Genomic DNA, 16,598 nt, shown 5'->3' with positions numbered 1-16,598 from the left:
TCATTACAAATAAGTATCCTTTTCAATACATAGTATCTGAAGTGAAACTACTATTCATACATAAAACCATCATTCCAATTATGTATCTTTTTCAATACATAGTATCTGATGAGAAATGACGATACATTTTCAATACATAGTATCTGATGAGAAACGACGATACATATATAACACCACCGTAAGAATATGTATCCTTGCCATTAGATTCTAAGTGGTGCGAACGTAGGTATACCATACATTCATAAAAAAAAACAAGAGAGGCAAGGCCTTCAAGACTCACTTGTGATAAATTAAGTCCCCTAGCATTAATTACAGAGTAATTTCCCTTTTTTACTATCTGCACCAAAACGTTTGCAAAATAAATAAAAATTCCATGCTTAGCAAAAGAAGTTCCTGTTTGAACAAAAAATGATAATAATGACTCCTCTTGTTGTTGTATCAGAATAAGAGATCAAAGTGCCAAGTTTAGAGAATACAAAAAATATATATATAACAGTAAATGCAGTTTGCATATAATTGGGCTTCTTTTTTAATTTTTTTTGTGCCCATCCCAGAGGTGCAGAATTGTTTTAAACAAGATGACTGGAAAGAACTGAATTTTTCCTATTTCTATGCCAAATTTGGTGTCAACTGACAAAGTGTTTGCAGAGAAAATGTCAGTGTTAAAGTTTACCACGGACACACAGACACACGGACACACACACACAGACACACAGACAACCGAACACCGGGTTAAAACATAGACTCACTTTGTTTACACAAGTGAGTCAAAAAACAACAATGTGCGAATACGTATCTTTACCAATATACCGTATCCGCTGAGGCCATTAGAAAGACAGCTCGTCGTGAAGTTAAATGTGTGTACGAACCAATGGCTCTGAAGGTTCAATGCCGGTTTCAGTCTTTGCTGGATTCGTGATTGTTTCCGGTCTATACACACTTTAGTGGTGTTCCACTGTTTATTGTACTGTGTATACCTACCTCCCACATTTCCATTAATCTCGTTCCTCTTTGTTCATGTACACTGCTCTCTCTCTCTCTCTCTCTCTCTCTCTCTCTCTCTCTCTCGTGTATTTGAATGTCATGTATGTTTTTCTACAACCTTTTGTTATCTCGTGAACATTTTGATTTCAATTCTCTTTGCCCTGAGGGCTGGATGTAAAAAAAAAGCATATACATGCTTATTCCATTTCCCTCATTAAAAAAAAGATTCGTTCGTTCGTTCGTTCTCTCTCTCTCTCTCTCTCTCTCTCTCTCTCTCTCTCTCTCTCTCTCTCTCATTTTCTGAATCTGCTTTTCAAAAACTTTTTTCTTTGGCTTCTCCCTTATATATATATATATATATATATATATATATATTAAACTTTCGTTTTCCCGCCCGAGACAGTTCTGTTTCCATGAAATGAACGGTACTCACATTGTATAAGACATATACAAATGCAAAGTGAACGACATGAACAGATTTAGTGGTAGGCACTAATGAATCTCAGGAACAACAGCGATAGTATGATGATGACAATACATGATAACAATCATGATATCACAATAATGATAATCACAATCATAATGATCATAATAATCTCAATCTTTCTGATGATGATGATAATAGTAATGATGTTAGTAATAACAATAAGCAAGAGAAGAGGAAAGCACAGACATTTTCTTTCACGACTCAATGACAATATGGGGTGAGGGGGGATGACATGCTGGAGATATCTGTCAGTGACAGACATGGACTGCACAGAACACTGACAAACTGGTCATTGGAGGATTGCCACAGACATTGTCAGCAAAGCGCGGTCACCTGCGAGTCAGTTTAGTTTATGTTGTCGTTGCTTGCATTTGTCAAAATTTGGTCGACTGTTGTTTTTTTAGCAATGTTTTTACACACACACACACACACACACACACACACACACACACACACACACACACACACACACACACGCACGCACGCATGCACACACACACACACACGCAAGCACGCGCACACGCAAGCACCCCTTGCCCCCCCCCACCCCCTCCGCCTCTATCGCCCCCCCACCACACACACACAAGTGAGCGAGCGAGTGGTCGGTGGGAGAGAGAAAGACAGTTGTGGGGAGAGGGGGGAAACGATTGTATCGCCGATACGAAGCAGAATGCATTATTCCTGAGGCAAAAAAAAAGAAAAGAAAAAAAGTTTAAAACGTCGCGTCCATGCATTCTGGACATCGTGTGCAGCGGACCGCGATAATGTACCGATCATACTTAGTATGGAGGATTATCGCTAATCCAGCCTAATCCCCACTCCCGATTGGGATTACCCCCTTACCTTGTCATGAAACAACCAATCACTCTGTGTCAATACAAAACACACACACACACACACGTACACACACACACACACACATACGCACACACACATACGCACACGCACGCGCCCACCCACACAAACACACACATTCACGCACATGCACACACACGCACACACTGGCAGAGCGCACCTGAGCGAATCTACAGGTTGTTGCTTGCAGGCATAATCTTCACATGCATGGTCATGATATAACATTGCGTCTGATTGGCACAAGCCTGCATACGCCTGAAAGGCCTCGCACTCCTTGCAGTGCGCGCGCAGCTGCAATCTGATCGAGTGCTTTGTGTGGGGTGGTCATTAAACGGTGGTTTGTGTTTGAAAGTTCGGCAGAAAGTGTCCAGTTGTGTTGTGCTGCTCCCTGTAGACAGTGTGTTTGTTACAGGTGGGTTTCTGTTTTAGAATTCCTTCTTCTCCTTCTTCTTCTTCTCCTTCTTCTTATCTGTCATTGTGACTTTTTTCTTCTCATTTTCGTCTGCTGCTCATCGTCTTATTCATCTTTTCAGTTTTCAACTTCTCTTCTTTTTGTCTTCTTTCTTTTTCTCTTTTTCTTCCTCCTTGTGTACAGAGACTTTTTTTTATGGGAAATTCCTAATCTGTCTAATAGATTTACATAGGTTGCAGGAAAAAATAGTCGACAGCCACAAAGTTTTTCGGTCATTGATAGAGTAATATGTGGTAGTCTGACCACACAGCGAAGATACGGAAAACTATTTCAGAAACCGAATGCCAGTTCTGTAAATCGAACATTTCTTAACCTCACATATTCTTTCATAAATCATAAATGCTGGTCGATGGGTTTGGTGACTAACAATATTCTTATACCTCTTTTTGTCTTCTCAAATTAATTAATCTGAAATCTTCAGTTTCATCAGTTTTTAACTAAACTCCATGAAACACAGCACTGATCAGTTTCCTGCGTGCAGTGCGTTCCATCTTCATTTATGCATGCGAAACCTGGACCCTCACGGCGGAACTGGAAAGAAGAAAGCCATAGAAATGAGACGTCATACAACGTGAAGACACTGAACATACCCTCACGGCGGAACTGGAAAGGAGAAAGCAATAGAAATGAGACGTCATCGCAACGTGAAGACACTGAACATACCCTCACGGCGGAACTGGAAAGAAGAAAGCCATAGAAATGAGACGTCATACAACTTGAAGATACTGAACATACCCTCACGGCGGAACTTGAAAGAAGAAAGCCATAGAAATGAGACGTCATACAACTTGAAGATACTGAACATCAGACACACTGATCACATCGCCAATGAACAAGTGCGCTAAACCATAAAGCAGCACATGAAGATACTGAACATACCCTCACGGCGGAACTTGAAAGAAGAAAGCCATAGAAATGAGACGTCATACAACTTGAAGATACTGAACATCAGACACACTGATCACATCGCCAATGAACAAGTGCGCTAAACCATAAAGCAGCACATTGGACCTTCAGTTATCTGCGGACATCTATGAAGGAAGGAAAGCTATGGTGATGTGGCCAATTAACAAGATCCAGTGGCCTTTCTGAAACAAGCCTCCAAGGAACTGTTGATGGAGGGAGAAAGAGGGGAAGACAGAAAAAAGAAAAGAAAAAACAACAACAAACGATGGACTGACAACACTGCAGAATGAACAGGAAAACCATTTGCAGAGACAGGAATTTTTGACACACAACAGGCCAGGTGAACAGTTTTTCTGTTTGTTTCTTTTTTTTTCTTTTTTTTTTTTTGTACAGCGCCTCTGTGACTCTTCACGAAGTTGACGGAGATGTCAAATAATCGATAAACAGACACAGCCAACACAGTCGTGAAGTTATCCTAAATAATGTTCTCTCTGACTCTACCTGTGTCTCTCTCTCTCACCAACGATAACCATTCAAATAGTTATCATAAGCTTTCCAGTGCACACAAAAAGTCAATGTAAACAACAAGCAACAAGACGTTCGGAATGACCATCCAACACCAATGGGCCTACATTTCACGAAACTAAGGCTCCAGTTTGTGCAACTTTCTGAAATGGAAACTGTGTGATGTACGTAAAAGCTGCGCCTTGCTTAAAACTTTCACTCTTGGCCTGGCACGAATCAAAACAAAACGCATAGAAATCATAGCTGAAACAACAGTGTCTCCAAGATGCAGACTCTGCGGCTGGCGACCGCAGCATGGCTGACTGACGATGTAGCCTTTCGAGAAGTTGCAACACAGCTCTGGATGAATTATCGCGTCGTCCATAGGCACCACAACGATCCGAATCTGTCAGCAAAACCGAAGGTAGCCCCGGCTCTGACGCCTCGCAGCACCAGCAGATGGAAGGAGCAGTTTAACCAATTCGTCTTGCTCTTCTCACAACGCGACCGCAATGTTACGGCAAGCACTAGGAGGCGCAAGTTGATGACGGCCATATATGTAAAATTTTCGACTTCACCGTCAAAAATCAACTCCCTGAATTCCTGCTTCTCGTTAAAAGACCGGCAGTAGAAGTCTTCATCACAGCGCTATCGTTAGGTTCGTGTGGGCTGGTGGCAGCATCCCAGCGCTTGAAGAGATCGTAGTACCTTCATCGACAAGTTCCCCTCCGTGCTCCAGTACAACGATAGTCAGGATACATATGTCGCAGGAAAAAGGAATGCTTTATTCAGTACCGCTCGACATAGAAAGGTTTATGATACCCAGACATGTCCACACAGTGGCCAGCTGAACAGAGATGAAATTGGAAGTTCTGTTATCCAGCCAATCTGCAGGCTGTTATTTCAGAGGCCATTCTTCCGAACGACGACGCCCGTCCACACCGTGCCGACGATGTGCGGGACTTGAAACAAAAGCAGAGGATCCACAGGATGAGTTTGCAACACGTTCATCGATTGTAACTTCCTATGGACATACGTTACGTGGGATGTCTGGCTCGACGTGTGGTGGACACCAGTCGTAGACATAAGCATCGTTGAACCAACATGTTTCTGTACCGACGTGAGCGTCCACCTCCCAGTACCCCCACCCACCCCCAACTACCCCCTCCCATTCCCCAGTTCACTTTTTGGGCACTGCTGTAGAGAATCAGTCTGGCTGGAAAGCGTGAACCACACCCGTTACTGACTGGACAATATCTTTGAGGCTAAATGTGTGATTTTTCAAACGTGGGGTCATTGACTTTGAAGTCATGAAACTGTGGGACTGCTTTACCAGAAACGAATTAATGTTGATTTTTTCTCCCCAAAGGCTGATTCGGTCCCATTGTCCAGTGTTGACTCTGCGTATAGACTGTTCGTATAGTATTTTCCAGCAGTCCTTAACTAATTGTTGCTTGTCCCATCAGCTTCGTGCAAACTTGAAATAGTGTAACAGTTTTATTTAGCAACCCGTATCTTATACAAGTGAAGTGATGGCCTAGAGGTAACGCGTCCTCCTAGGAAGCGAGAGAATCTGAGCGCGCTGGTTCGAATCACGGCTCAGTCGCCGGTATTTTCTCCGCCTCCACTGGACCTTGAGTGGTGCTCTGGACGCTAGTCATTCGGATGAGACGATAAACCGAGGTCCCGTGTGCAGCATGCACTTAGCGCACGCGAAAGAACCCACGGTAACAAAATGGTTGTCCATAGCAAAATTCTGTTGAAAAATCCACTTCGATAGGAAAAACAAATAAAAAACTGCACGCAGGCGAAAATACAAAAAACTGGGTGGCGCTCTCAGCGTAGTGACGCGCTCTCCCTGGGGAGAGCAGCCCGAATTTCATACAGAGAAATCTGTTGTGATAAAAAAAAAAAAAAAAAAAAAATATATATATATATATATATAATATAAATACAAATATAAAGTCGTCGTGCCTCAACGTTTCATGCACTCAAGCAGAAATAATCAAAAGTGAACCATAAATCTGTCAGAACGATGCACAAAATTAATGTGGACTGTATTGCATCGCCGCAGTGAGCGTTCTATCGCTGACTTCACAAAACGTGTGCATTTGACTTAAAACTTCGGACGAACGCTTTTGGCAAACCAAGATGTGGATAAGATTCTCGGTTTGTGTGTGTGTGTGTGTGCGCGCGCGCGCGTGTGCATGCGTGCGCGCGCGGCATACATCTGTGTGTGTAAAGAGAGTGGGGGGTGGGGGGTGTTAGGGGCGGGTCGGGTGGCACAGCAGGTTCAGTTCAAGATTCTTCAACAAAGTATCGCTGCTTGTAGAAAATCCGCATTCATCCACGAGTCCAATGAGATGACTAGAATTCTGGCTATGTGGGCTACGTCCTTCATGCAGTGACCTAACCAGAACTCTCTCGATGTCTCACGTGCAGCCGGATGAGAGAGGACGCGATGCTGGAGCTTCCCGAGCTGCCCATGCAAGGCCGTCAGAACCCCATGGACATGGTGCGGCCCTCCTCCCCAGGGGGTCCTGGCGGTCACATGTCACGGCCCCGCTCCCGTGGCAGCAGACCCCCCATGACTGCACGTTCCTACACAGACATGGGCATGCAGGTAGGGCCGCTTGGTGAAGCGCCGTCTTTTTGTGGAACTACACTCCTTAAGATGAATGCACGTTCTTTTGAAAAGTAAAAAAAAAAAAAAAAAAAAAAAATGATGAGTCCACAATGCTAGATGACAAGGTTTCGCACCCATAGATTAACGCTCACTCTTTTGCTAAGAAATTTGACGAGGATATGGAATCCAGAATGATGTTTGACAAAGTTTCTATTGTGATGTACTTTTATTGTATGGTAATTGTTATTCTGGTAGACCTCAGACGTATTTGTCTGTACATAGTGGCTGATAACTTTTGTGACGATTGAAAAATCTGAATCGATCTTGAACTTTGTTAAATCTTTGTGGTACTTTTAGCGAGTAGCACTGCTCAGAGCAAGTAGTACTGTCTGTAAAATGTACCGGCAAGGATTTCTCGAGGTTCATGTGTGATCCTTTCTTTATTCTTTTGGTGATGTCTGCACCTCTTATATGTATGTATACCTACACCCCATCGATCAGTATAAGTCAGAGCAAATTTATACATAAATACAAAACTGAAGACTGAGGATGGGTGTGAGATGGATGCTATGATGCAATCACATACCGGATTTGGATTTCTGGGCATCAAAGCTTGGGTAATGTAGCTTACAATTCTTATATTCGTTTTCAAATCAATATGGCCAATGTCCGAACAACTGTAGCATTGATCAAGGAATTAAATCAGCAGCACCTAAAACTATTTTTTTTCAAAAATGAATAGTGAGGATTAAGATACAATTCAAAATGATTTGATTATCACGTAAACTTTTTTTGTCTTCCTTTGACTGTATACCGAACGCTTTTACAATCTGTTATTTCAGCTGTATGAGAAATATGCTTTCCATTTCAGGCCAGCAATGACTACAACCCCTACACAGACATCGACCCAGTCAACAAACACTACTACTATCGCTTGTGGAGGAAGGACCCACCAAGACCACAGAGACCCATGTAAGAAATGGAAACATGATTCTGCTTAAGATTAGAATCTACCCACTTTTGATTAATGTTAAATTTGTTGTAATTATTGTTCGTACTGCATAAGGGAGGCATCTGCTGAGGGCTTTGAATGGAAGATAAAAACATTGGGGAGGAATTCCACAAGAGGCAAACTTGAGTCAACCTCAAGACTCATTGGTCGCATTGTATATGTGGATATAAACATATGGAAATAACTATTCTGACTGTGTGTGTTTCTGAAAACACCAGAGACAAACAAACAAGCCCCCCAAAAGTGAACAAAGGAGTCAAACGATGTGTCAGATAAAAAAAAAGAGTTAAAAAACCAAACACAATCCTCAGACACAGACACCCTATACTCATCAACATGTTTACTAGTTCACGCTAATGTGACAACAACTGGCCATACAGATAGGGACTGGCGTAATGGCAAAGGCAGAAGAAAAAAAAAGCTTTTTTTATTATTTGATATAATGTAAGGAGTTCTACATATATAACTGTTTCAGTTTCAGTTTCAGTAGCTCAAGGAGGCGTCACTGCGTTCGGACAAATCCATATACGCAACACCACATCTGCCAAGCAGATGCCTGACCAGCAGCGTAACCCAACGCGCTTAGTCAGGCCTTGAGTAAAAAAAGTAAATAAATAATAGATAAATACATAAAAAGAACTACTACTACTAATAACAATAACTATATATAACTGACTACCTCTAAACCTCTAATGAATATTAAACACCACACGGTGCAATGGCAAAGGCAGAAGAAAAAAAGCTTTTTTTATTACTTGATATAATGTAAGAAGTTCTACATATATATCTGACTACCTCTAAACCTCTAATGAATATTAAACACCAAAACTACACACAGAAAATGATGAGCGAAGGGAGGTAAAGGATGCTGTCACTAAAAGTAAAGGTCGAGAATAAACGTTTCAAAAGAACAAAACGTTGGCAACAGGCGAATAGAAAAGAACAGTAACAAACAACAAATAAGTGACCTTCAGCTAGGTGAAAACAAAGACTGCTATATGACTCCTAAGTCTGAACAAATAAACCACTAACAGGCTGCTGTCAGCTATAGAAAAGATTGGTGAAGTTACTCGGTCTCTCCAGACTAACCACGTCCTTGGTAACCACGCTTGTTTGATCATTACTGTTGATTGTATTCACTTTTTTTTTCTTTTTTCTTTTTGTTGAAGATCAGATGTTTGAACGGTATATGTGACTAATGAAGTAGAAGTCTACCTGGAGCATCTGAGAAAGTCGATGTAATAAAAAAACAATCATAAAGTACTTTGTTGTTTTTGCAGTGAATATTTCGATTTCCCATCAACTGTAAATCCGTGCTCTCAGTTCTGATATCAGTGTGTTCCACAACAACTAACATGTGTACTGTGTAGTTTAGAAATTCAGTTATTTCATATATAAGTGATGATTATGACTTGGAACAATGTATTTGTTCATTTGCCGATGTTGTATATTTGTGTTTTTCTTCAACAGCTACAGAGAAGGTCGCCTGGGCAGCCCATGGAGACACATCAAGGCATGCATCAACAATGCAGGCAACCATCTAGTCTTCATTGACGGTGAGGAAAGGACTATCAACATTCTCTCCCTCTCACTTTTTTCTCTGACCAAACTCACCATTCATCAGCATTTTCTCAGTGGTTGATATTTTCTTTTGTAAATTTAACCATTATTTCGTTGTCTTCAAGTGCAAATTGCTTTCGTTTCGCAGGACTATCTGGTTGTTGTTTTTTTCTGAAAAGACATTTCCTTGATTCCTCTTGCCACCCGAACTGCTTCAAAAGTAGTCTAATGATAGGCCATTCTCGTGTTAAAATGCCAGTAATGACATGCAGGCAATCTCAGACTCATCTGATCAAAGTAACTTTCGTTAATTATATTTCTATTTATTTCAAATATTCATGCTCGATCCCACCCTCCATCTTTCCTGTTTCCCCCCATCTCACCACACAGCTCACCGCCCCTTTCTACCTTTTTTTTTATTTATTCTGTAGACGGCATTCAGAAGTGAAATTTAATTCTTTCACTAGAAGTCTACCAACAGTAGTATGTGTAATGGGACATCAAGCAGAATTCCACCTCCTCCTCCTCACAGGCACCATCAAGTCCGAGGAGAACCACTTCTACCCGCCAGAGACCATGTTTGAGCCCCCCAACTTCTCTCTGTACATATCCCCCCGTCTGGCACCAACACGCCGCCAGTCCTCCTCCGTGCCCGCCCGGCGGGGAGGAAGTGGCAGCGTGTACCTAGAACGTGCCAAGCAGGGGTTCAAGTACTGGCCACAGGAGCAGAAGCCTATTGACTGTAAGTACTGGATAGACAGGTCAATCACTCAACAACAACTGACAGTGCTTAACTTCTTTAATCTGACCGATAATTATTCCATAATAACGACTTCACTCTGAAAAGTGGCAGCTGAACAGGTGAAGGAAACGAAAGTTAGAACTCAATTGTTTATTCAGCTCTAACACATTTCATGTTCTTTAAGAAATCTGTAATGTGGAAATGTGCAGAAATAAATGGCATGGACGTTCTGAAAAAAGGGGATTTAGTAGTTGTTGTTTTTTTTTTTCCAAAGAAACATTTTAAAAATCTGAAACTTTTCAGGTTAAAGTGCTATATACATGCTTTTGTGTGTGCATGCATGTGTGCATCCTCACATGCTCATGTGTGTGTGTGCATGTGTGTTTGTGTGTGATTAGTAAAATGCCATTTCGTTTAATAATCATTTCTATGAAAATTGCCTTAACAAAGAGTTAATAATTATATGAAATGGAAATCAACTAGAATGCATTGTATTTTGAACTGAATTCAGATAAGTTATTTTAAGACTTCAATCCTTTCATTTTTTTTTTCTTTTGCAGTGTTGTGTGCTCACGTGTTTTAACAAACACACAGTTTATTTTTAACACGTTTTTGAAATTAATATTGACTTTTCAGTTGTTTTGTTTTCAGCTCTGGACAGCACAAAGCCACTGAGAGATTCATGTTCTTTTTTTTCCAAAAATATGATCACTGTGTGTTTGAACCACTTTTTGTTCATGAAAACACTGAAGATATCTGGTGTGCAGATCGCTGCCGTTATTGAAACGTACATTGGTATGACACTTTTATTTCCCCCAGTGATACCCATCCCTTTTCCATATCATTTCATTACCTGTATTTTCCATTTATCCAGACATGAATAGAACTGCTTTTTTTTCTCTTTTCTTTATTTCTTTGCACGTTCCACTTCTTCATTTTGGTGACGGTCATTGCAGATGTATTACATTTTTTTTTTTTTATGAAGTTAATCACATCTTAATGTAAAAGTCTCTGGTAAAACTGTCTATATTTTGAGGCAATGAAATGTTTACAATTTTTCTTAACAACAGCAAGCATAAAATTAATCATCATTATATCAATGAGTCAGAAAGGAAATGATGTGCAAAAGACTACGCTGCTGTGTGTGTAAACTTTTATTGAAATATCAGCAGACAAAACAGTAAGGTCTTATCAACTCATTATATTTTATTGTGGTTCTGTATTATTCAGATTATGCTGACAATGCAGCAGAAAACATGGCTATACTGATAATTCGTTGGTTTTTGTTTTAGTGGAATGCTCAAATTCACAGAGAACAAAATAACCCACTCACAAATAAGACTTTTAAAAAATTATTAAAAAACAAAACAAAAAAAAACCCCTTAAGATCTTAGACATGGTCTAACTTCAGTGAAAACATTTCATAATGAAAACATCACAGACACAGAATCCAAATGACCAGACTGTCTGTGTACTCAAACTTGTGTGTGTGTTTCATGAGCAGGCTAATTATTGAATCAAATTAAAGTTTGTCAAAAATTTTCATCATTCTAGGCAATGGTACAGGGGACATCCCCTTCAATGGACACACACACAGTCACTAACAGTCCTGCTCTATAGAACTTGGGCACAGAATCAAAGAACAGATCTGGTGATTACCTGCCAATACCAGCATGCTGTTTAGCAACTAACAGTTAATTCGGACTGTAACTGCTCAGTTTTCACTTTGGATATGAACTGACTTATTTATGTGTCCAGTTTTTTTCACATCTATCGTTATTTATAGTACCATCCAACTTCAGTTCATTTTGTAGTATATGATTATGATGTACTGTTTTGAACTGATCTTATTGCGAACAATATAAAAGTAATGAAACAGTAGTTCATGTCTGATCATGCTGTAATAAAAGTGCTACATTTTTTCCCATTTATAATGTGGTCATATGTTTATTTTTCAATTCTTAGCAGCAAACAACTGTCTATTGTTGATCTTGTGTGCTATTGTGTATATGAATTGTATCTGTGTTACCTAATTACCCTTGCATGCATGTTTACTCAAAATGCAGCTTGCATTCAGTTTCTGTTCCAGAAAAAAAAAAAAATCAGCAAAGTAAAGTATCAAATATATGAGTAAAAATACCTGTAAAACTAATAACAATATATTTCTTATGTACATGATGAAATGTTTGAGACACAGGGAAGCGAAATTAATTTCTATACCTGTATAGCTTGTTTCAAAGAGAGAAAAAGAGAGAGAGAGGTGACAAACCAACATGTGACAGTGAATGAAAGCTGCATGTCCTCCTGTCTGAAAACCACATGTAATTTGGTTGACCCTCTGTCTTTTCTGTCATCCTACTTTTCCCTGTAACATGCACATGTTTAACCTTGACTGACTCCTTTGCCATATCCTGTGACTAATCCTAATGCTTTTCTCCAGACTCTGCTAAATATAGCTTTGGTGCGGGTAGACGCTGGCTTGGCTTGGCAGGTCCTTCCCTGCCCACTATGGGGGGACGTTTTGTGGCATGAGCCGAGGGGTTGACAGGTATTACACTGGGCTCATCCAGCAACACTGTTGTAGTACCACTTAGCAACACTATAGTAGTCTGCCTATATTTTCCGAAATACTTTCTGTTCAAAAACATTGTCAATTTTCAGTTCTAACAGAAAGCTTTTGAGGACTATATATGTGTTTTGAATTATTTTCTATGTTTACCTTGAACCATAGTTTCAAATATACTATCAAGTACCACATATATACACCCACCCCATTGAAATATGAAGTTTAATGAAAAGTTGGGGGTGGATATGGGTGGTCAATGAGGAAAAAGAAAGTAAAAATCAAAGTGTTTGTAATTTCATTATTTTCACCTCATTTTCCACAAACATTAGTTTAGGGACATGAATGAAATTATCAAAACACCTGACAAAAGCTTTTTCAATAAAGAGAGAACAGCTTTGACAAGTTTCATAAACTTCTTTCGTCAAGGAAAGTAAAATTTATAGCTGTTTGTCTGTACTCTGAATGTGGCAACATTCAAATCCAGATCCAAGCCAGAGGTCTGTCAGTTTCTTTTTCATATTTGTCACTTCCATCACTTTCAGTTTCAGTTTATACAGTGGTATATGGCAACAAGCTAGAAATGTCTGTGAGCACCATTCCAGAGTATAGTCATCTCAATGCAATATTGAAGAGAGATGTAAAATAGGATTGAATGGGCATGATTGACAAAGGCATATATGAATTGGATATATCTTCTTGTTCTCTGTTGTTACATCTTTTGGGTCAGCCCCATGCCCCTTCTGCAGCCGGCTGGGCTCTACACAACACAATTTGATTAGATTTTTTGGATGAGAGGTTGGAATTTATGGGGGTGGGTGTTTACATGGTACTGTACCCTGTGTACATCTTATCTTGCCTGTTAGTGGGGTGGGCGTTTACAAGGAAATGACATAATTATGGTACTGAATGGTGCTTTAAAAGTCAACTGTATCAAATATGGTGGGAAGCTGAAGGGAGGTAGAATAAAAAAACAAACAAACAAAAAACAGGTCTCTGTACTTTACAAAATGCAACAAATTAACAAAACTTTTCTTACACTGACAGTTTTTAAGGGGGTAGTTCCCAACAGACCGAGACCTCTGTCCTGGAACTTTTGCAGTCAATATAAGCAGAATCATTCTGAAAGTGGAGACAAAATTACCTTGATTCTAAGTGAAGAAAGTCATACTGACAATGAAAGGGGAGGTAAGGTGATATTGTATTTTGGTTGACCCTTGACAGTCTAATCTTTATCAGTCCTGTAACATCTATGATATATTGATCTGGCTTACATAGTCATTGAGACTGGTGTAACATACATTTTCTATCATTGGAAGTTTTTTTGAAATTTTATGTGAAAGAAAAAGAAGAAAAGGAAAATTATCTTCAGCAGAATAAATGTATATAAAAATATATATTTCCAAAGATACTTGGAAAGTTGTCCTGCTTCTCTCCACACTCCTTCTAGCCCTAACAAAGAATGTATAACCATGTTAGAATGGAATGTTTTGGAGAGAGCAATACTTGCACTGTGGACTGCACATAGCCTCTGGCATAAGGTACTTCTGTTTGTCAATTTTTCTGTTGAAACATGTCCACTGAAATCATGCTGTTTAATGTTACACCATGCATCCCATACACCATGCACCTCCAAGAACTAGCCTTTCCAAGATGTTATAATCCATTAAGCAAGGAAGTTTGACCTTTTAATATTACTCATAATCCACACCTTCCATGTGTTTTTCACTATGTTGGTTTCCTTGAAGCCAGGTGACAGTACCAGAAAGCAGGTGGACAAGAGCTGGAGGTTCTAAAACGGCTATGTTTTAACTTTTCAGAGTTATTCTTTCCACAGTGGCTTCACGTTACCGTCAGAAAGCCAAGATGCTAACCCTGGGGGTGTCCTGCTCAAACTGACCTTGACATCACCAGACATCGCCACTGTCTTGGAAAACCAGCAACCATGACAACTGTTCTGATTTCTGTCTCAGCAGAAGCATTAACAACAATCTACAGCATTCAAGCCGTGTCAGTATTAAACAGCAAAACAGTACCGGTGGGATCACTAGTTCTTTCAAAATTCAATCCCCGGTCAGTTTATTTCACATCCTGTACTGAAAGACATTATGCAAAATTTTAATTGTTTATGTCATGATGCAATGTCTAAAACCCCAATGTATATTCTACATTCTCATATGGTTTTTAGTTTGTTCTTTTTTTGTTGTTGTTTATTTTAGTTTGCATGTTTTTAGTTTGTTTGTGCTCTTGTAAGTAACATATATAAATATTTCATTAATTTATTCTAAACTGTTTTCTTGAAGTGTGTTGTTGCCTTTGTTTAAATAGTCTGCTTGTGAGCCACAGTTAAACTGTGTTGAGTGCATTAGAACATAGTGAAGTACTTTTTACACTTCAAGTTTTATCATACCTTGTATTATTAGACTCTACTTCTGATTGGTCAGCCCAAGACTGAAATTGAGCGGCATATTTTCTATTTGTTCATTTTATCAATTTATCATGAAATCAATTTCAATGCTTGTAAAAAAAAATTGTGAAAGAAAATAATCAAGACATTACATTCCATGATATAAAATCTGTGTCACCTTTTTATGTGTGTCATACTGAAAACAAAATTATGCAGAAGATAAATAAATTAATAGATAAAATAAATAAAAGAAAGATTTCAATATTGAATAAAATGAAAAAAACAGAACAAAAACAACAAAAAACTGCAGACTGGTGGTTGTATTGGAATGGTCATGGAATCGCATGCAACTACTGTAAAATGAGACACATGAAAAAATAAAGTATTAAAAATAAAAACTGCATATGTGTTGACTTTTGAGTCATATTTTGAGTATAAGCATTGCATTTGAGGAGAAAAAAAAGCATGAAGATTTCACCTCAGTATTTACTCTGACCCACTGCTTACTCATCTGGTCCTGTTCAACATGACACTACAAAACAGCACAAATCACTTACCATCTCAACTTTTTTCATTTCAGTTTCTTAAATTGAACCCACATACTGCAGTAATTACTAGACATGCAGAAAAACAACTGGAAACAAAGGAGAGAATGTTTACTGATTTAGATATTATGACTGTCCACTTGACAAGTAATGAAGCTACTTTGATTTCCACACATGTGACGCACACCACTTCTCAATCTGCTGCACACTAAGATATTTTGTCAAGAAAGACCTGATCAGAGCTCCAAACACAGTCAAAACTGACCACCAGATTTCATAACATTTATTGTAAATAAACAACACTACAGAAACGTAGATTTTTGAATGAGTGAAACTGGAGGAAATGAGAAAAGGTAGCACCGACAGACAAGTGTCAATGTAATTGCCTGCCTTTCCTATGTACACAAGTATGTAATGACCAAAAAAAAGACACACACACAAAAAAAACAAAACCAAAAAAAACACAAAAAAACCCCAACAACTTGTGTTTATCTTTGCAGTCATTACTAGAGTGAGGTATAAATGAAGTATAACCCAAGTGAACTGTTTTCTGCTTTATTTATCATACATTTACTTTTTCCTTTTTCATACTCTGTGCCATTATTTTTTCATCTCTACTTTTTAAAATCATACTCAGTTTCTTCCAGCAGGTGTGGTGATGTGCATGATACACTGCAACCTTTAAGTCATGACAGACTGAGAAGTACACTAAGGTCTAGTTATAGGAGGGGAAAAAAAGGAAATAAATGTGAAATGGATTATACAGCGAGAAAGTAGATGAAGAAGATTCTCTTTAACTTTGTAAATGAAAAGAAATTTCATACATTCCACATCCTTCCTACTTTGCAGAAATAAGTGCATACTTTTTGTGGCTTAATTCTTCCCTTTTGCAAACTCTCATCTCATTTTATTCATGTTTTTTTTAACCAGATGCC

General features: G+C 39.1%; 1 protein-coding gene across 7 annotated transcripts in view; it reads left to right on the top strand.

Annotated features, from left to right (window-relative positions):
• LOC143281011 (uncharacterized) overlaps positions 1–15,521 on the top strand; it is a 24,314-nt gene extending 8,793 nt beyond the window's left edge. For 2 of the 7 annotated variants that reach the window (XM_076585892.1, XM_076585895.1), the window contains exons 2-7: positions 6,651–6,831; positions 7,706–7,806; positions 9,317–9,402; positions 9,939–10,148; positions 12,589–12,696; positions 14,532–15,521. In XM_076585892.1, the coding sequence (XP_076442007.1) occupies positions 6,651–6,831; positions 7,706–7,806; positions 9,317–9,402; positions 9,939–10,148; positions 12,589–12,680 (670 nt within the window). In that variant the 3' untranslated portion in view covers positions 12,681–12,696; positions 14,532–15,521. Of the gene's footprint in view, positions 1–2,580; positions 2,739–6,650; positions 6,832–7,705; positions 7,807–9,316; positions 9,403–9,938; positions 10,149–10,915; positions 10,944–12,588; positions 12,697–14,531 lie in introns of those variants that run through there. The other 5 variants (XM_076585894.1, XM_076585897.1, XM_076585896.1 and 2 more) reach the window with 5 other exon arrangements.
• Positions 15,522–16,598: the final 1,077 nt, after the last annotated feature.

The sequence above is a fragment of the Babylonia areolata genome, chromosome 4, assembly GCF_041734735.1.
Source record: "Babylonia areolata isolate BAREFJ2019XMU chromosome 4, ASM4173473v1, whole genome shotgun sequence".
NCBI classification, from domain to species: Eukaryota; Metazoa; Mollusca; class Gastropoda; order Neogastropoda; family Buccinidae; genus Babylonia; species Babylonia areolata.
This window is presented reverse-complemented; position numbering and strand designations above follow the sequence as displayed.